Raw genomic sequence first — 21892 nt, 5'->3', positions numbered from 1 at the left:
GAGGAAATGAGAAATGCACACAAATGCCTTCAGCTGCACAACCAAGTGTGCTGGCTGCCTGGAGCAAGAGCTGTGAGATTGTCCCTCACAGCGCTTAAAAGGAACCAACCCTGCTGACACTAGGATCTTGGACTTCTGGCCTCCAGAACCTGTGAAGTTGTCCAGTTTCAAGCTGAACTGGCCACTTTTTAATAGAAGGTCATTTTTTTTTAAAAGGAACTGTTAGGTATTTCTTTTTTTTCCACTGTTGCTCATTGCTTTTTTTGGCAAGGAAGATTGGCCCTGAGCTAACATCTGTTGCCAATCTTCCTCTTTTTTTTTCCCCACCCCAAAGCCCAAGTACATAGTTGTATATCCCAGTTGTAGGTCATTCCAGTTCTTCTATGTGGGATGCTGCCACAGCATGGCTTGATGAGTGGTGTTTGGGTCCATGCCCAGGATCCAAACTGACAAGCCCTGGGCCGCTGGAGTGGAGCACGCAAACTTAATCACTCGGCCACGGGGCTGGCCCCTAGAACGTCATTTTTAATTGAGAAAATGACTAAAACTCTCATTATTCAGACTTGGGTTTGGGGGAGACATTTTCTCAAAAATGAACCAAATGAGCATGAAGGAAAACAAGTAGGAGTATTTGTTGCTGATAAAACCTAAGCTTTCTAGGGAAAACTAAAATTTGAGAAACCTGGTAGTCACCTCTTTGAGTTTGAGCACTTCCCATTACTTAGACTTTCGGATTATGAGATTGGTGGAGTTGGTAGTGGATATAGTTTTTGATGTGATGACATGTGTCAACATTGGGAAGATTCACATAACTCAGTGCACCATTATTTTCCAAATGACCAAGACCTGATGTTTCAAAATCATGCACGGGCGAAACATCTATGGAACACGCGAGACAGACCAGTGGATTTTAATGTGGCAGAAAAGGAAAATTCACTGATATGGTTTCAGATTCACCGTCACTGCCAGCCTTTAGGAAGCTACTGCTTGGCGTGTTGTGGTGTAGGGTCAAAGCAGAATCTTCACAGTTATCTAAAAGGTTACTAAATATTCCTCCGTTTTCCAATTACACATCTGCCTGAGGCCAGATTTTTTTCCCTATACATCAACCAAGACAACATGTTGCACCAGATTGAGTACAGAAGCAGAAATGAGCCTCCAGCTTCCAGACCTGAAAGAGCCTTCAAAGATGCAGACCAGGAACACACTTCTCTCTAAATTTTTTTTAAATGTTACTTATGTGAAAATGTAAGGGCTTTATTGTTATTTTTAAATGAGTTAAAAATGCATCTTTTAGAAATTGCTCAGTTTTAATATCTAATACCATATCAATAGCTATAACTCACTTAAACAAAAGCTCTTTGGGATGCTCAAAAATTATCAAGAGGGCAAAGGGCTCCGAAGGCCCAAGGTTTGAGAACCACGAGTTGCCGAGTCATCTTAAGCACGGTCGTCTCCTCTAACCATTAGATTCTATCCTTTGGTGGATTAATGGTACTAACTTGGTAGTCTTTTCTTTCTATATGTGGAACAAATGGAAGAAATATAACACTTGTGTCAAAGTCAGTTTTTTTTAATTGAGGTCGCATTGGTTTATAATATTGTGTAAATTTCATGTGTCCATCATTATGTTTTAGCTTCTTTCTAGACTGCATCATGCTCGCCACCGAAAGCCTAGTTTCCATCCGTTACGGTACATACTTGCCCCTTTACCCCTCTCAGCCTCCCCTCACCCTCTTCCCCTCTGGTAACCACCAATCTGCTCTCTGTATCTATGTGTCTGTTTGTTTTCAAAGTCAATTTCTTTTACAAATGTTAGCTACATATCCCTTCTGAAATTCCCAAACATTCGATTTCAAGTTTGCTTTTCAAAATGTAGAAGTTGTATGCTTTCAGAAAAAAAATTATTTGGAACTCCTAAAATATGGGACCTTAGACTTACTAAAAACTAAAGCGTGTGTGTGTATTTCATGCACTATTACTAAATTTGTAATTCGAACGGCTCCATCCTTCTGTTTAGTTTCAAAATCCTGTGTTTATCCTGAACTTTAAACAGGAAGAAATGATTTGTGCTTCTGCCTTCATTCTTAACTCAAGCGCAGAGTATCTCAAAAATTTAAGAAAAAAAAAAAGAGGAAGAAGAGTACAGACTGTTTTAAAGAGAGGTGTGTCTGTGTCAGAGTAACAGTTACCTTGAGGAAGGAAACTTGCTCCTAATGTTGTCAGATCCTTCTGCTCCTTAGAGGAATCGTGTTCGGCCCGAGATTGGGGAATGGAGCACGGAGGCCTGCATTCGTTGCTGTTTAATTTGCGTTCTTTTTCCTCCTCAGGAACTTGACTGGCACGTTTCCCAACTACCCTAAAGAAGAAGAAGGAGGTTCGGCGGTTATTTTTTCTAACAAGACCACAGAACAGGTACAAATATGCTTGAGAAATAAAACGCAAATACATCAGAATCACATTTCCGTAAACTTTAAAGTTAATGGGTTCGCCGTGTTATTAGGTCTTGGTTACTTTCTTACAAATGTTTACATGAGCGTACATTTGATGTTGTGTGTACTTTCAAATTTGTTTCAACATGAGTTCGTCCTTTCTCCTGTCTTATCTTTGATAGAGATGTGACAGTACGTGATGCTCATCTTCTTAGTAAATTCTGAGCTGCTTGATTTCAGGAGCCCTTTAGGTTCTGCTCCCTCCTTGCATCAGTCTCACCTCCTGTCCCCCTTGTTCCCCAACTTCACCCCATTAACTCCAAGTCCACTCACTTGTCGTCTGCTGTACCTCATTGCCTCCGTGCACGTCCCCTCACTCCAGGTGCCCTCCCGCCCTTCCGCCTCTGTTTAATTCCTGCCCACCTTTCAAGACTCAGCTCTTTGCTGTATTAATATTCTTCCAGAGAAACACTATTTGATCATCTCTATAGATACACCAGTGGCATTTGATGAAACTGACGTCTAAAGCTGTCTTTAGAAATGTCTTAATCAACTAGAAATAGGAAAATTCTTCTTAACCTCAAAGGATTTATCATAGAAACCAAGAGGAGATTTGCATTATACTCAACAGTGAAGCACGAGAGACATTGCCATTAAACGTCAAACTCAAGAAAAGGATATTGTTATCAGAACTATTAATATTTCCCTGCAAGTTCTAACAAATACAATAAGAAAATAAAAAGAAAAGGAGTTGTAAATATTTAAAAAGTGATGATTTTATCATTGTTTTCAGATTATGTGATTATCTTCCTAGAAAACACAGTAAACTTAACAAGAAATTATATTGACATATTACACAGAATTGTACAGAATTATATTGACAAAACTTTACTGAAAGAAAATGAAAGAAGACTTGAACAAATAGACAGATGGATTGTTTCCCTGGATAGAAAGATTCAATAAAGTACAAATACACATTATTTTTCCATTATTCTATGCAGTCAATACAATTCCAATAAAATCAAAACAATTTTTATTGGCAAAATTATTCTCAAGTTTATATGGAAGAATGAAAATATCCAAAAAGTTTTTGAAAAAGAACCGTAATCATGGCAAACTTGTCATACTTGGTACAAATCAAATTATGAAGATAAAGTCATTAAAACATCATGGTATTGGGAAAAGAATAGACAAATAACAGCAATAACAAGAATAGCGTGTCGTGTGCATGCATGCAGCATTTTTTAGGCAAACATTCTGTGTCAGGTCCTATGCAAAGCACTTTATTTAAATTAACTCAGTCAATCTTCCCAACCTATGAAGATCAAGCTATTTGGCCAAATTCACATTTAATAAGTTGTGGAGCTGAGATTCAAACTCAGGTAGTCTGTCTTCAGAATAGTGTGCTCAGAAACTGATTCAGGTACAAATTGGAATTCAGTAATATAATGATGACATTTCAAATAATTGAGGAAGGATGAAATAATCAGTAAATAATATTGGGACAACTGGATCATCATTTGACAAAGTTAAGTAGATTCTTATCTCACTTATTATACAAAATAAATTTCAGATGCATTAAGTATCAACACGTAAAATATTAAACCACAAATTACCAGAAGAAATTGTTTGAATATTTAATAATAATGTGGAGTAATTTTATAAGCAGATCACCATAGGCAGAAACCATAAAGAAAATAGGCTGATATGTTTGACTACATAAAACTCAAAAGGCAAAAAATATCATAAATGAAATTAAAGTCATATGATAAACTGATGAAAATATTTGCAACATATGTGATAGTATGTATCTTTCATATATAAAGAGTTCTTAAAAAAAATAAGAAAAATCTGAACACCCAGTAGAAAAGAAGGCAAAAAATACTATTTTTAAAAATTTATAAACTCACTAGCGAAGAAATTTAAATATAAAATAATGTTGTAATATCTCTTTTCACCTATAGAATTGGTAAAAATTTTAAATCATGCTAAGAATTAGAGTTGGTAAACATGTGGAAAAATGTCACTCTCATACATTGCTGCTGGAGACATAAATTAGCATGACATTTTTTGAGAGACATGGACCAAGTAAATATCAAAATGTTTAATGTGCATACCCTTGGACCCATAAATTCAATTTAAGGAATTTATACTAAAGAAATAAGACAAGTTGCCATAGATCAGGGATAACAAACTTTTTTCGTAAAGGGCCAAATACTAAATATTTGAGGCTGTGAAACATACGCTCTGCCACAACTACTTAGCTCTGCCGTTACCGTGTGAAAGCAGACACAGAGGATATGTAAATAAAAGGCCATGGCTGTGTTCCAATAAAACTTTATTTACAAACATGGACCACAGGCCAGATTTGGCCCATGCGATGTGATTTCCAGCCCCCTGCCACAGATGATTGAAACAGCTCTTCCTGTCTGTGCTGTTCATAGCTTTGCGAAAGAAGAAAACGGAATAATGTTCATTAGTAGGAAATTAGTTAAGCGACATGAAGTACTACATAGTGGTAAAAACCATGCTGTAGATCAGGGGTTCTCAGCGTCAGCACTACTGACCCCAGAGTCAGCCTCCTTGTAGCCCTCTGCTCCCCTGTGTGAGGCCTGAGGGTCACCAGGAAGTGCTGTACCCCACGTCCCTATCAAAGCCTCCTTCCACCGGAGGACTCCTGTTCTTCTCCTTTGCACTCCATCACCTCCTGCTCTGCACCCTATTGTTTGGCACTTCATCCAGCCCTGCCTTGAGTGACAGTTCTTTTGACTTGGTGTTATTTCCCTTTTTCACATGTTTAGGTCGTGCCCCTCCAGCTAAACCATCAGGCACAAGTTGTGTCTTGAAAGCCCATGGCAAGCAGCCAAGCACATTTCATGTTAGTTGAGAAAGGTAATAATTCTAGGATTAAAAATGTGGGTGGAATGTCTAAATTGTCCATGAGGAACATTGAAAAGTAGAGTTAATGTGTAGTCAAACTAAAAACAGAGAAAACTGAGGATGTCTGGTTAATACATTGAAATAAAACCAAGGGGGCCACAAAGCAGCATGACCTTAAAAGGCAGATGCTGCAAGAGGCAGGAGAGCGCCGTGGTGGAGAATGGCAGTTCCAGCACACACTAGGTCTGCAGACTTAGGTGACCTGCTTCCTCTCCATGGGTCAGTTTTCTCCTCTGCAAATGGGGATGCTGGTAATACCTACCTCCCCAAGCTGATGTAATAATCCGATGAAGTGATACATGCAATGCACTTGGAACAGAGCTTGGCACTTTGAAATCTTTCAGAAGTCTGAGCAGTTGTTACTAATCGTAAGAGGAGGAAGAGGGGGAAACAGATGAAGAGCTGGACCAAGCATAATCATTATAACATGTATGTAAATAGTCAAATCTATATTTGTAAAAAAAAAAAAAAAAAGCAATACAAATACTTTTTATGATGTGGGCATGATCACATTGTTACCAAACCCCAAAAAAAGATTGAGTACAAATGGAACCACGGATCAGTCTTCCTCCTGAGCATTAATGCAAAAATGCAGACTGAAATATTGGACGCTAAAAACAACGGCACACTCAATGGGCAAAACATCGCAATCAAGTGGTGTTTATTCCAGAATGCAAGGATAGTTCGAGTGGAGGATGGCTCTGAATACACTGCATCATATAAAGAGACCCAAAAGGGAAAACCATGAGCTCATCACCATGGATGCTTAAAGGGCATTTTACAAATTCAACATCCATTTTTCGTTTTTTTTGTGGGGAAGATTGGCCCTGAGCTAACATCTGTTGCCAATCTTCCTATTTTTCCTTGAGGAAGATTGTCACTGAGCTAACATCTGTGCCAATCTTCCTCTATTTTGTATGTCAGATGCCACCACAGCGTGGCTTGATGAGCAGTGTATAGGTCCATGCCCCGGATCTAAACCTGTGAACCTCAGGCTGCCAAAGCAGAGTGCACTAACTTAATCACCATGCCACTGGGCCGACCCCAACATCCATTTTTTATACTAAAAAATAAAACAAAAAAAATGGAATATATGGATACTTCTTTAGCATGACAAAATATTTCCTAGTTTGAAAGCTAATATCATGCTTAATGAAATTCACTAGAAACATTTCCACTAATGTCATGAAAAATACAAGGATGGGGCCGGCTCCGTGGCCAAGTGGTTAAGTTCGCACACTCCGCTGCGGCAGCCCAGGGTTTGGATCCTGGGCGCAGACATGGCACCGTTCATCAGGCTACGTTGAGACTGCGTCCCGCATCCCACAGCTAGAAGGACCTGCAGCTAAGATATACAACTATGTATGGGGGGCGGTTTGGGAACATAAAGCAGGAAAAAAAAAAACGAAGATTGGCAACAGTTGTTAGCTCAGGTGCCAGTCTTTAAAAAAAAAAAAATACAAGGATGGCCATTATCACCATTTTCCCATAGGGTCTACTGAACACTGTTAGACAAGGGAAAGAACATAGAGATACAGAAATTGGAATGGAAGAGGCAAAACGATCACTTTTTGCAGATATGTTCTATACTTAGAAAAGTAAAGAAGAATAAACTGAAAACTGCTTTAAACAATAGGGGAAGTAAGATGGGGAATAACAAAATTAGTATGCAGAAAGCAGTAGCTTTTGTATGTACAAACAGCAGCTACATAGAAACTATAATAAAAGAGTCCACTTATAAGAGCAACAACACAAAGATCAAATATCCAGGAGTAAGCTTAATAAATGTGTTTGCTCTGTAAAGAAAAGTTTAAAACATTCTGAGGGATGCAGATGGAGACATGGAAAAGTATACCATGTTCTTAGATAGGAATACTCGATCATAAACACTTCGACTCTCCCAAACGTCATCTATAAATGTAATATGATCCAAATAAAAATACCAATAACATTATGTGGGGAGCGTCGGGGGTGGGGCTTAGGGGGGACCGGGCACATGGAGGGCAACACACCTGATTCTAAACTTCAGGTAGAAAGTGAATAACCAGGAATAATCAGTAAAATTCTGAAAACGAAAGTTAATGAGGAAGAACCAGACCTGCCAGGTATTAGAACATGTTTTTAAGAGCCCATTGGTACAGGCAAGTGACCAGAAAGACACATCAATGGAAAAAGAACAGAAAATCAAGAAATATACCCAAATACATATGGAAATTTAGTATTTAACAAAGGTGCCATCTCAACTTTCTTATGTAAGAAAACAAAAGATCATCTAATAAATGGTATTAGATTAATCAGGCTGTCATCTGAAAAAGAAGAAAATTAAATCTCTATCTCTTTATACTTTCCCCCAGAATGATTCCAAATGTATCAAAGATTTAAATGTCAAACAAAACAAAAACACAAAAGAACAAGAAGAAGCCAAGGAAGAGATATGTCATAACCCCAGAGTGGAAACGATCTTACTACCTCTGTCACACAGCCCAGGAGTCATAGGAGAAAAAAATGATAAATTAAATAACACACAAAAACATTTTTTAACCTGCGTGGCAAAACCGACTCCATGTAAAGTCAAATGACAGAGGACACACTGGGAGAATTATTTGTAATGAGTGTCACAGACAGGAGATCATTTTTCTAATATACAAAGAGCTCCTGCAGCTCTATAAAAAAAGATCAATAACCCAATATTTTAAAAAGCCAAAGGATAGGAACAGACAGTTCTCAGAAAAGAAAATCTAAATGGATTTGAAACATAATAAAAGATGTTCAACATATGAAAAGATGATCAACCTCACACATATAAGAGAAATGCAAATTAAAACTACACTGACAGACAGAATTGATAAATTGAACCTCATCAAAATGCAAAACTTTTGCACTTCAAAAGACACCATTAAGAAAATGCAAAGACAAGAACAGACTGGGAGATGATATTTGACATGTACCTGATAAAGGATTTGTATCCAGAATATACAAAAAACTCTTACATCTCAATAAGACAATCCAATCAAAAAATAGGCATAAGACTTGAATAGACATTTCACAAAGGAAGCTAGATGAATAGCTAATAAGCACATGAAAGATGCTCTTCATTAGTCAGTAGGGAGATGAAAATTAAAACTATGAGATAACATTTTAGACCCACTAGGATGGCTATAATCCAAACGACAGATGATAGCAAATGTTGAGGATGTGGAGAAAAGGGAACCCTCACCCACTGCTGATGAGAAAGTAAAATGGTGCAGCCACTTTGGAAAAACAGTTTGTCAGTTTCTTAAAAATTCAACATAAATTTCCCAGATGACCCAGCAGTTCCACTCTTAGAGGACTCTATCCAAGAGAATTGAAAACATATGTCCACCCCCAAAATTTGTGCATGACTATTCATAGGAGCATTACCCATAGTAGCCAAAAATTTGAAATAGTCTAAATATCCACCAACAGGTGAGTGGGTAGGCGAAATGTGGTATATCCATGCAATGGAATATTATTCAGCAATAAAGAAAGGAACCGTTGATCCACGTTACAACACAGGTGAACCTCAAAAACATTATGTTGAGCAAAAGAAGCCAGACACAAGAGACTGCCTATTATATCATTGCGTTTATGTGAAATGTCCAGGAAAAGTAAATCTACTAAGGCAGAAAGTAGATTAGTGTTTTCCTGGGAAGGAGGGGAGGAGAGGGCAAAGGAATTAACAATTGATAGACATGAGGGGATCTTATGGGGGATGGAAATGTTCTAAAACTGATTTATGGTAGTAATTGCATAACTTGGTAAATTTACTATGAAATGATTGAATTGTACACTTGGAATGGGTGAACGTATGAAATGTAGAATATGCCTCAATAAAATTATATATATTGGGGGCCGGCCCAGTGGTGCAGTGGTTAAGTTTGCACACACTGCTTCGGTGGCCCAGGGTTGCCAGTTCAGATCCCAGGTGCAGACCTATGCACCATTTATCAAGCCATGCTGTGGTGACATCCCACATAAAAAGTAGAGGAAGATGGGCACAGATGTTAGCTCAGGGCCAATCTTCCTTGGCAAAAAGCAGAGGATTGGCGGCAGATATAGCTCAGGGCTAATCTTCCTCAAATAAAAGAAAAAAATTATATATATTAAAAAAAAAAAAAAAAAACAAGAAAACAGGTGGCAGCCCAGATTTGGCCTTCAGACTCCATAGTTTACCCAAAACACCATGGCTGACTTAGTAGGTGTTAAAATGCACTTCTAACTTTGGGAGGTTTTGCTGTAGTGGAAGAGCATAAGCAAAAGAAATTCAGTATTGGCATCTATAACAAAACAAAACAACTACAGTGACATACCATTTTTCCCCCGTTCAGCTGACAAACAACCCACGTGTCAGAGCACATGGGGAAACAAGCGCTCACCTCCATTGCTGGCAGAAGTGTCATCGGCACAACCCAGTGGAGGCAGTTTGACAAGGTTGCAAATGTACAAACCCTTGGTCCAGCATTTCTACTTTTGCAACACTATCCTGCAGATATGCTCACACACTTGCAAAATGATATTTGCGTGCACCTATTCACAGCGGCATTGTTGGTAACGGCAGAAGATTGGACGTAGCCTGAATCTCCATGGATAGGAGAATGGTCCAATAAGTTATGGTATGCCTATAAAAATACGAACAAGGATGCTCTTTATGAACCGCGAAGGAAAGATGGCCGAGGTATATTATTAGGAGAAAAATTCGGAACAAGAACATTGTGCACAATATGCTAAAATCTGTACCAATTGACAAATTTAGGATTATAAGATGTATTTGTGTGTATACACGTGGACATATGCACGCACCTGGAAAGATTTTGCCGTAGTTGAAGAGCAAAATAAATTCATCATTGGTTAAAAAATAGACGACTACAATCACATAACTATTTTTCACCAATGTGATTGCAAAAATAACACAACAATGTCAGTGTGCTTTATGTATATGCTTGTGTGCGTGCACGCATATGTTTGCATAGATCCATATCAAATGTTTCTGGCAGCATATCCAGGCTGTTTGGGTTGGCGTTAGCAAGTGGATCTTTTTGGCTGGCTCACAGCACTGGGAGGAAACATTTTACTACATGCTCTTTTGTCATATTTGAGTAGTGGACCATGTCAGTGTATTATTTATTCAAAATATTGAATTAATAAACCAAGGATAGAGAGGAAATAACATAAGTGATATGGCTTTAAAAGATACACTGCATTGGTTGTTCCACAAATAAGGATTTCATTCTTTTCTTAGCTGCTCACATTTATTTTTTAAAAAAAAACAAAAGACTTCACATTTCTGAACGTTTCCAGACTTCCAAGCACCAAACAATATCCATGTTCCATAAGAGCTCCAGAACATAAAACTCCTGGGCAGCCGTGATTTGGTTCTATGAGTCGAGGTGATCCTGCTCCGTAAGGAAAACACTGCTATTTTGGCAACAAAGGACTGTTAATCCTGTTGCAAGACAGCCTTTTTATTGCCAAATAATGTGCACAAGGCATGCGTCACCTCTCATCCTCCCCAACACACCCTCTTTCAGCCTCACGCCGCCAAAGTCTTCACTGGAGCCTAGAGGATGGGTGGCCCTCTGGATGGTGTGACATTAGACACATAGCTATAGCATTTTGTTTCAAGTCCAGATGGTGCCAGGTTATATGGCTTTGTCCATGATAAAGCTATTTTTTACACTTTTAAAGGTGTGAACTAAGCTCCCAAGAACATAGGTATAAACATCAAAAATATAACATTAGAGGGGCCGGCCCAGTGGCCTAGTGGTTAAGTTCACACACTCCACTTCAGCAGCCCGGGGTTTGCAGGTTCAGATTCTTGGTTTTGGACCTACACACTGCTCATCAGGCCACACTGTGGCAGCATCCCACATACAAAATAGAGAAAGATTGGCACAGGTGTTAGCTCAGGGACAGTATTCTTCAAGCAAAAAGAGGAAGATTGGCAACAGATGTTAGCTCAGGGCCAGTCTTCCTCACCAAAAAAAAAAAAAAAAAAAAAAAAATATATATATATATATATATATATATATATAAAATAAAATTGCATACCTTGCTCTCCAGAGGTAACCACTGCACTGAATTTGGTGTCTGTGATTCAATGACAGTTCTTTACACTTTGACTCCATATGTATGCATCCTGAAATTGTAGAGTATTGTTTTTTTATTTAACTATACGCATTTCCTACCATAGGTTGAATTTACATATCTTCTTCCACATCTGGCCTCTTTTGTTCTACGTTCTGAAATTATCCTGGTTCACAGCTGCTTGAGTCCCAGCTCAGCCGCTTACTAGCTGCGAGTCCTTCACCAGGCTCCTGAACTCCTCGTGCTGCAGTTTCCTCATCCATCAAATGGGTCGAGGACAGCTCCCACCCGGGGGGCTGTGCTTAGCAGCAAATGCATCAGTCTTTCTGAAGCTCTTAGAACCGTGCTTGGCATGTCACCAGTGCTGCAGGTGGAAGCGTTGACTTCATTTCAGAGCTGAGCAAACCGGGTCTCAGAGAGTCATGCCACTTGTCTCAGTCGCGTGGCCAGTGACAAGCAGAGCCGGAGGGTCAAACAGGACACGTGTCCTATCAGTGTCCCTTCGGATCTCCTAGAATTCGTAGCTCTCTATCACAGCGAGTGAGATCCCAGTAAACCTCTGTTGTATTGAACTGAATTAGATGGTTTTTTACACACCTTTCCTAATTCTTCAGTGATACTCATTTTATGTGAACCAGGTACTTTTTAATAAATATTTTAACTTTCAGGAGCATAGATGGATTTTTTTTCACTATAGGAAATATAAATTAAATCACAGCTGGAAGAAACCAACGCTGAGAAGAGATGGACAATCTTTTATGCAAACGCAAAGTTATTACAAGGGCAGCTGTCGTGACTGGAGTCCAGGCAGGAAACAGCAGGTGTCCTCGGCTCAGATTTGGGGAAGAGGTGTGGGCAGGCCTGGTGCTTCCGGCTGCCGCTGAGATGTTGAGGAAGCCTTGACCTCCCCTGGTGTTCCTGGAACGCCTGAGAGCCAGAGCAGCTCTGAATTTGCAGGAACTGGGTTCAGAAATGCCCAGGATCTCTCTCCATCTGCGGTCCAAGATCCGACTCCTGCCTCCCACTGAGGAATCCAAGCAAAGGCCAATGGCAGGCAGGGAGCCCCCGTGATGTTCCTAGGATGGGTCAGCCTCCGGGGCCCAGAGCAGGGCCCAGAAGGGAGACTGAGCAGCACAAATCCTTCCTTACACACAGGAAAACTAGTCTTCCTCTTAATAGGGCTCTATTCAAATGCTATGATTATTTTGTTTTTTATCAGGTTATTGATGATATTATTGCAAGCCAAGAAGAAGATGAAAAAACCAAAAAGAAGAAAAAGACGAAAAAGGAAAAGAAACCCAAGAACGCCAAAAAAGATAAGGAAAAGAAAGAAACAAAGGAAAAAAATAAGGTAAGGAATCTGGAATTTTTGAAATTTGGTTTATTTTTTTGCTTTTTTGCCTTGAATCAGTGGGATAATCACCAATCTGTTTCGATTACAGTCATTCATTTCCTAGGAGACCGTGCTTGCTATCACTTCTTTTTCCATTTTTTTCCCTTTGATCAGCAGTGGGCTGCCATCCCTTTCATGACTTAGAAATACCTGTTAGGGCAAGGGGTGGGTTCAACAACCCAGATACTTCCCACGTTTGTTCCCATGTATGATAGCTTTGAAGTTTCATTCCTCAAAGTAAATGATCCCGCTCATCTTTCCTCAAGGGGAGAGAGAAGGGAAAACGCTTGGCAAACCCTGTGGCCGCTGCAAAGCCAAAATAATTGTATCTACTGTAACCAAAGTGAGTTCATTCAAATTTAGCACTTCCCATGGACACCTTGGGTATATGCTAATGGAGGTTCTTCTTTCTTGCTGTCCAAAGGAAAGAATAGCTCAAACAGTGTCACTTTGGGCCAGGCCTCCCCTGGTGCAGTGGGGCTGGAGGTGGCGGTGAGGTGGGCATGGCAGTGGGGTGGGCGTAGCAGGTGAGATGGGTGTAGCAGGTGAGATGGGCGTGGCAGGTAAGGTGGGCATAATGGTAGGGGTGGGCATGTTGGGGGGGTGGGTGTGGTGGTGAGGTGGGCATAGTGTGGGGGTGAGCTGTGTGTGGGATGAGCGTATTGGTGAGGTGGGGTGGTATGGGTGGGCGTGGTGTGAGGTGGGTGTGGTGCAAGGTGGGTGTGGTATGGGAGTGGGTGTGGGGTGGGGTGGGCATGGCAGGTGAAGTGGGCTGGGTGGCGAGGTGGGTGTGGCAGCAAGGTGGGCGTGGCAGGTGCTGTTTTCTGGGCGGTGATTGGAGGGATGTTCACGTCCAACATGTGAAGAGGTGCGCTCCCAGAGAGGTTGTTCTCCCAGTATCAACTCTTTCTAAGGACACTGGTGCTCGGGCTGCAAGCTCGTTCCATCCTAACACATGAATATGTTTAGAGTAGCGTTTTTGCACAGACTGCTTCACAGAGGACCAAAACCCTGGTCTGAATCAACTCAGGAGAATTATCATTAAAGGTATGGTCCCTCCGTGACTCTGTCCAGGGCCAGAGAGACTCCGCTCCGGCTCAGATGGCTGTTGCCATGCTCCTCATGTCCCAAGAGATGGGTTCCATCCACCACTCAGACGTGTGAATTTCTCTGTGGGAAAAACAACTCGGTGGTGTCTGGTAGACTGAGTTTGGGAACCAGGCACCGTGTCACGCTGAGCGAGCAACGGGACAGGCTGTGTAATCCTGGAGGACGAGCAATGGACCACAGAGTTGGAAGTTGTTAGCAAGGGACAAAGGGTGAGGATAAATCTAAAATGGCAATACCCAAAGTCCACATAAAGGCAAGGAGTGAGCGATGGGGATAAAAGCCAACTTTCTGTTTAAAATTCCTTGGCCGGATTGCGGCCGACCAGCTGCAGGTGATGGTCCCTTCTGCAATGCTCATCTTCTGCAGTGTGATAAGCAGAAATGTTTCCCCTACCCCGTTTGTCTTTGTCCTGCTCTTCCATTGTGTCCACTGTTGTTCACTGCATGAAGAAAAGAAGAGACACCCCTTGCTGCTCAATTTGGCACAACCCGCTCCACTGTAGTAGATGCTGAGATGGGCCCCTCGGAAGCCACCTTCAGGACCAAGGCGCTCAATCCCCAGTGACCCAGAGTGGCATGCTGGTCGCTCACACTGAAGTTGCTCCCCAGGAGTTGCTCCAGGTCTAAGGGAGCTGGTCCGTATGAGGTTGCCCCCTGCCCTCCTGGGGCAGCTCATCCGAAGATAGTCGTGTTAGGGTTCTCCTAGCTCCTGGAATCCCTGTGGGATCAGCCGATCGCTCTCTTGCAATTGCATCACAATTCAGCTTCTCCCTCTGCCTGGTGCTGCGCCTCTCCCTCCCTCCCTTATGGGTGGTGTTCCCAATACACTAAATCTGAGCATTTCTGGGGAACCCAGCCCATGAGACCACCTATTGCCCTACTGATCTGCCTGCACCCCAGAAGTTCTAACTTGTTTCAGAAAAAAAAAAAAGACAGCTCACTCGATAGAGTTAATTTTTAAAATGCTTCTCTCACTTGGCAAGCTAATTTTGAAGCAGTGCCTGAGAATAAGGGCAGTTGGAAGCATTTCAATTTTATTCTAAGCATCTTTTCCCGTAAATATGCATGAGGGAGTTTGACACTTGCAAATTAAAAACTCACTGTTAGTGAAGCTTGTGCCGTAAAAATCTGAAATTATTAGCTACACAGTCTGGTCTTTGTTGAGTGAAGGCATTTTATTAACTAGCTATTAAAGAGTCATTCAGTGATGAACAGTTTTGGACAAAAAGCGAAGTTTGAGTACATCAGCATTTATGAAGTAGTTGCAAATGAAGGGGAAAATCCTCCCGAATTACTTAGAAATGAATTTATTCATGAAAAGTACAGGTCTCCAAAGTGACAATGTGTTTGTTAAAAGAAGAAATGGTGATCTCTAATAAGAATTGATATGTTTAAATTACGTTGGTCTGCTTCTTCAAGATCAGGTATCTTTTCCACTGACTTTTAGAAGCTTTATTCCAGAATCAGTCCTAAAGCATCTAAAAGGAATCCCGGGACCAGCTATTTAAATCCTTGTGTGACAATTGGTATTTTGACCTGTAGAAAAAAGACACCTATTATTCATTCTGGTTCAAGGGTCAGACAGGGGAGAGAGGGAAGTAGTTTTGTGTGACTTGCGTAGATTCTGACATACCTCTGACCCTGTCTCACGGTGGCAGAGCTGTGTGCTTGTTCTCTGGGTATTTTTATAACACTTGGTCATCTGTCAACTGCTGGCCCCATATATAGAGTCAGAAAACTTGGAAAAGACCTCATATTAAAAAAAAAAAAAAAGGATATGATTATCTGAATATTTCCACTAGCCTATATAAATAGAAAAGAGGTTCTTTTCAAAATATCACACAACTATCTGGATGGGGCTGTTGAGAGCGGCCTGGAGAGTCAGTGGATGAGAAGGCTGGGCGGGGACCAGGGATTCCAGGCCCGATTCCAGGCAATCTCCCAGCCAAAGAACCCGAGGGCAACTTCAGCACCCGGATGACACGAGGCCATCGGGCAGTGTGTGCATTGTGTAGGGCCTGCAAAGGATGGAGCAGGCAGTGAGTGGACGCTGTGGGGGCTGGGCAGAGCCCTCTCCAGAGAGAAAAGGGAGAGTCGTCTCTCGGGGGAGTGACTTGAGCAGATCTGAGTTCAGCGAGCTGTGGCCTAAGATCTGTGTTGGACGGCTGTGTCGTGGGATGGAGTGTGCATGAGGAAGTGACCAAGGCAGAGAGGCTAGTTAGGTCAGGAGGGAGCGAAGGTAAGACCAGAAGCAGAGTCCCTGAAAAGCAAGGTCCCACCTAAGGACAAGTGTGGGTTGGGGGTCTGAGCCCCTCTGAAGTTTGCGTCCAACCTCGTGGGAGGATGTATTTAAAGTCAAATATCCCTCACAAGGTTGAGAGAGAAGCAGACAAGTTCTGTTTACCTCGTTGATTTTTCCTAAGAAGGTGAAAGAGGGGAAGGGCATGTCCAGCTGGTGGTAGAAAGAGCTGGACTCATTGTCAATGGTCCAGTAACCTGCCTGCCCTCCCACCCCGCCTCACAAAGACCCACCCACCCTTTTATGACTGCTTCCCCTTCCACCTCAGCCCCTTCCTGGGGCCACCTCCACCTGCATAAACGTGTTACAGAGAGACCTGCCCCCAACACTTCTCTCCCTGATCCCAAAGCAGCCAGAGAGAGCTCCCCTTAGGTACTCCATTAATTGAGATTCTGAAGATTAATGAATGTCCCTGTGGGGTCTTGAGATGTTCAAACCTAGAAATGACTAGAAGGAATTTTTAGGGCGTGAACTTGTAGTTTCAGCATCTCTGCTTGGATTTCCAGTTTATGGTGGGACTAGTGACATGAGAAAAGAGAGGGCTGTCATAGTGGTCCTCTGTCATTGTACGAAAGAGCCTTTTAAAATAGAACAACTGTGACTAGTAATCTTATATTCATTCCATCATTTCATCAAGAAACTTTGCAAACAGTTTAACTTTTAAACTATGAAAGTTTTCGATTCCTTATCTGCATCAATCTGGAGAGCCTCTATACGGAGATGCTGCAGGACTAAAGAAAACAGATCAATCTAGGAATTTTCATCTGCACTTTGGGGCTAGTGGAAGGGAAAATATCAAAGCCCCATAAACACCTTCAAAGATGAGCTTCCAAAAATTAACATTTCATCCATGGGCAAGAAAATGAACTTCTGTCTAAACTTTCACACCTTATACAAAAACAAACTCAAAATGGATCAGAGACTTAAACGTAAAACTATAAAAGCTTTCGAGAAAACACAGGGAAAAAATCTTCAGAATTTAGGGCTAGGCAAAGAGGTCTTAGACCTGACACCCAAAGCAAAATTCATGAAAGGAAAGATTGCTAAATTGGGCTTCATGAAAATGAAACCTTTTTCTCTGTGAAGAGGACGAACAGACAAGCTATAGCCTGGAAGAGAATATTCGCAAACTGTCTATCTGATAAAGGACTTGCGTCTAGAAGATATAAAGGGCTCAAATTTCAACGGTAAAAAATATTAATCTGTCTTTTGCATCTTTGGCTCTAAATCCATCTCTAAAAGTATTGAGGATTGCAGATAGGGAGCTCCCCTGTTAAAAATACTTTAATAGAGGAGAATGCTAGCGCCAGAAGGACATTTTTCTGCAATTTCTGCAAATGTGCTTTCAATATCAACCTAATTTCATTTGCCTCTCAGTCAGCTGTGGGGACCTCACGTTGGCTTAAGAAACAAAAATGCAGAAAAGGAGCACTATGCAATCCATCCTTACAACTCTTTCTTCTTTGTTATTTTTCAAGCCATATGTGAAACCATTTGGAACTATTTTAAATGGTTTAGACCTCTCCATAACCCATGATCATGCGAATGCTGAAGAGTCTTCTCTAAATTTACTCCAGCCGTAGAGTGACTTGAGTCGGTGCTAAATTCCTCTGGGAAGATCCTTGGACCCACGTATAGCACGAGTAGCTTTCAAAGTTATTGTCTGTCTGTAGTGCCTCTCAGGCCTTCTCTGACTGCAGCCTCCTCTCCAACACCTTGGCCCAAGGAGCGGCTCCATGTTGAGCCATTGAGCCGACCACAGTGTTATATGACTTCAGGCTGTCTCAAACCAAATTTTGTGCTGCTTCACAAAGATGGAAAAGTGGGTGTTGTGTATTCCCAGAGGCTGTTGTGAGAATAAGGGTGTCATTATGGAAATGTACATATTGGGCATATTCTGTGTCCGTTGAAGTGTGGTGAGAGAGAAGGATGTGCAGAAGTGAGAGGCTCTGGGCTAGAGGAGACAGGGGCTCTCATCCCAAGGAACAGGGGCTCTCTAGATAGACTCCTTGAAATTGTGCGTGAACTTTGATATGAAAGTGCGTTCCTCTGGGAAGAAGGTGTGTGAGTTTTCTTTGTGTTTTCAAAGGATCCTTCTCCCTAAAAAGCTCGAAAGCCACTGCATCCAGAAAGGACGTGTTCAGTTGTCTAGAAGAAAGCCAAGGGAAGCCCTGCAGACTCAGAGAGTGAGCATCTGTAAGTGTTGGAGGTGATGGATGGAGAGCTTCCCGGAGGATATGGCACGTCAGTCAGGAGACCCTAGGAGTCTGCTCTGCCCATGTCTCCCTGTCTCAGGGGAACAGCCTCCTGGCCAATGCCCAGCGCCTCCTCTCCCACCATTCTGCAAATCCATTCCCCCACAGCATCCAGATGACCCGATTAAATTGTGATTCTGATCAGCACCTGTAGCAGCACCTGGAACTCAAGAGCTGTGCAGTCATTATCCCTGAAGGAATGGGGAAATGCTCAGATGAAGACCCTAGGGTGAGAGTCGTGGATATAAAAAGATAGAACAGATGGAAACGCTGTCAAGAAGGATGACTGGCCTGGTGGACTGGGTGTTTGAGGAGGAGAAGGAGACCAGAGTTCAGGGGGATTCCAAGTGTCTTGAGTGGAGCAATGGGAAGAAAGAGGGACAGGAGGACAGGAGCTGGCTTCAGAACTATGCCATTTCAATGACGGCAGGACATTAGGGAGAAGTTCAAACAGTTAGTTGGAAGATCAAGACTAGTGGTGTCGATGCAGAGCCCTGTGCAGGAAACCCTATTGAAGGCGGGAGAGTGGATGAGTTGTAGGAAAACCAGTGTGGGTGCAAGTTGGAGAATCTGGATTACATCCACATATTAGGGCAGGAGAAGAGATGAAACCAGTGAGGGGGATGGGAACATCCTGGGAGGCAGGGAGAAATTCAGCACAAGAAGTTCCAACTGGGTGAATTTCTGGAAGAATGAAAGGAAGGTTCTCCTTCTGTCCCTAGTCCATCCACCATGAGAAGAGAGAACCAAGAATATGATGGAGGCAAAGTCAGGAGATTCTTTCAAGAGAGGGGGCCACTAGTGTCAAATGCTGCAACAAAGAGAGAGTTTGAGAAAAAGGTATGGCGACAAGCACATCTCTGGGACTCTGACAGCTGTTTCAAGTAAAGTGTGGTGAGCATCAGGAGGTCCAGAAGGCAGACTGAAAGCAAGTGAGGGGCTTGGGCTGAGAAGTGAGGGCAGCTAGCATAGATACTCTTTCAAGAAGTCACAAAATGATTCATAAAGTCAGGAGAGAACTTTAAGATGAGGAAGAGCTGTAAATGTGCAGTGTCAAAGGGAAGAGTGCCACTGGCATGGGAGAGCCAGAGGGAGGTCAGGGCTCGAGGGAGGTCCTGGGGAGGCAGGCAGGAAGGAGATCATGCCGAAGAGAGGGAGACGAGGTTTCTCTGCAGCAAAGAGCAGTAGAGGAGCAGAGGGGTTTTAAGAAGTGAGAAAAGTATGGGGAGGAGGAAAGCCATTTTATCCAAATGGCCTCATTTTCTCAGTATAATAGGAAGCACGTTTAGAACCGGCGTGACACTGCGCAGCTGGGAACAGGCCAAGCTCTCAGCGAGTGGATGGATGAGAAGACCGACGTGCTGGTGGAGAAGCCAGCTACATGGCAACCATTTCAGGATTCGGTAGTTACCACTGTCCTGATCCACCTGTTGGCTGTAGCCAGGACCAGAACCAGACTGATTCAGGGTGACTGTGTTCCCTAGACCCTGATTTCCCAATGTGTGAATTTCTGCAGACACAATAGAGACTTCCTTCCATGCAGAGTAAGAAATAAGGACAGAGGGATCCCTGGATTCCTTTGCTGGTCTAAGACTTCAATTGCCTGGCCCCTTGCCTAAACTCTCATCCAATTACCATATCAAGCAAGATATAACATTTATCACTCAACCACGTTCAATGCAGAGGGGGAAAAATTAGGTTATTGGCTAGCAAAAAGAGAAAAATAAATGGAAGTCGCCTGGAATGCATGACCCAAAGTTAACCATCCTTAACATGTGGGTGTGTATCCTTCCAGAAATTTCTTTATGCATATATGTATACAAATTGTTTCTTATGGTACATTAGTTCCAGTAACCGTTGACTGTCATATCCTGTAATGGGATGCTGGAGTCAAGGTGAAGGTCAGGGACTAGGGGGAGGAGCATGGACGAGAGCCCTCTGGAGCCTAGGAGAAGGCCAAGCATCCAGCTCAAGCTAAGTCTTCTTAAAGGGCAAAGAGATCAGCGGGTGGACAGAGATAAGAAGGGCTTTCCCAGCAAAGAGGGCTCCAGTTGGGAGAGCAGGGCCTGTGGGGTTGCAGGGGTGGGTGTGGAGCCTGGATTGTGGTGGGTGGGCTCGGGAAGGAGGCCAGCCGGTGGTTTGGATGGCCCATTTGAGCACGTGGTGTGCTCCGTCCACTATAATAATAGCCAGGAAGCTCTGACAGAGACTAAACATGGACACCATCAGAGAAAACTGGGGCAGATGTCTTTAGGACATAGCTGTACACTTTTAGACTTCTCACCGTAGGATCTCTCAGATCTGTTGCCCGTCTTTTGTGTCAGAAGGAATAGCATTCTGAAGCTTGAAAAGGCTTGAGTGATTTTGATCCTCTCATCTCCATGGAATGTGTGAGCAGAGAAATAGAACAACACTCGAAATGGAAGCTCGAAAATAGTTAGGAGATGCTTCATTTTTTTCCAAGTTTTACGAGCTATCGTGTTATTTTGGTGCATTTTTATTTTTAAATACAGTTTTTAGCGATGAGACTTCTGGGCTGCTTTTTCACTTCTGGATCTAGAAGCAGATTGTAATTTCACTCTCAGTTCAGTGTGAAATAATCGGCTTCCTCCGAATACCAGTTGAGCCCACCCCACGCCCAGGACACAAAGCCTAAGGGAACATGTTAGGTCAAATGAAAACCACTGAATGATCCATCTGACTTTGGAACTTGTATATCGACAGGCATTTGCCAAAATGCATTCTCTCATTTTGAAAGTGTAACAGATGCTGCCCTATTTGAATTTCGCCACATACACACCAATGTGAAGTGCCAACCATCCCTCGACAGCCTACTTCAGATGCATATGTTTGCTAATAGAAACTTTGCAACAGAACCTCCATTCATTTGAATCTCTGTTTAAGCCAGGCAGGAAATTATCTTAATAGTTAACGTTTGGGGTGAGGAGTGGGCAGACACACTGTTTCTCCCTCTATATTCTCCTTATTTCTCTAAGATAAGTACCTAGGATAAAATATTTGACGGTGAGAGATCTTTTGGAACCGTTCCTCTGCATTTTCGACTCTGTGTTCCTCGGTATAGCTCATTGACTGTGATTAAGGAAGTGTAGAAACGTTCTGCATGAAGCATTTATCTGTGTTATATAAGAACAATTTCGCACAGTAGATGGAAACTTAATAAAAATGGTCAGTTTCAGTACACCGGCTTCATAAATTTAAAAAGCCAATCATGAGCCCTCTACTAGTTTATTGGTACTGAACAAATGCTTCGTCCTTAGCGATTTATGATGCATTGGGCCATAAGGGAAAGTGGGGAGTTGATCTGAAAGCAACTGGCTGCTCTAAAAGAATCTCCGTGG

At 42.3% G+C, this 21892-nt stretch overlaps 1 protein-coding gene across 4 annotated transcripts in view; it reads left to right on the top strand.

Moving 5' to 3' along the window:
- The window catches only part of IQCA1 (IQ motif containing with AAA domain 1), a 162499-nt gene that overhangs the window by 70514 nt on the left and 70093 nt on the right, over positions 1 to 21892 (top strand). For all 4 annotated transcript variants that reach the window (XM_070269560.1, XM_070269558.1, XM_070269561.1 and 1 more), the window contains 2 exons: positions 2331 to 2415; positions 12697 to 12828. In XM_070269560.1, the coding sequence (XP_070125661.1) occupies positions 2331 to 2415; positions 12697 to 12828 (217 nt within the window). The remainder of the gene's footprint in view (positions 1 to 2330; positions 2416 to 12696; positions 12829 to 21892) is intronic.

The sequence above is a fragment of the Equus caballus genome, chromosome 6 (genome assembly GCF_041296265.1).
Source record: "Equus caballus isolate H_3958 breed thoroughbred chromosome 6, TB-T2T, whole genome shotgun sequence".
Taxonomy (NCBI): Eukaryota; Metazoa; Chordata; class Mammalia; order Perissodactyla; family Equidae; genus Equus; species Equus caballus.
This window is presented reverse-complemented; position numbering and strand designations above follow the sequence as displayed.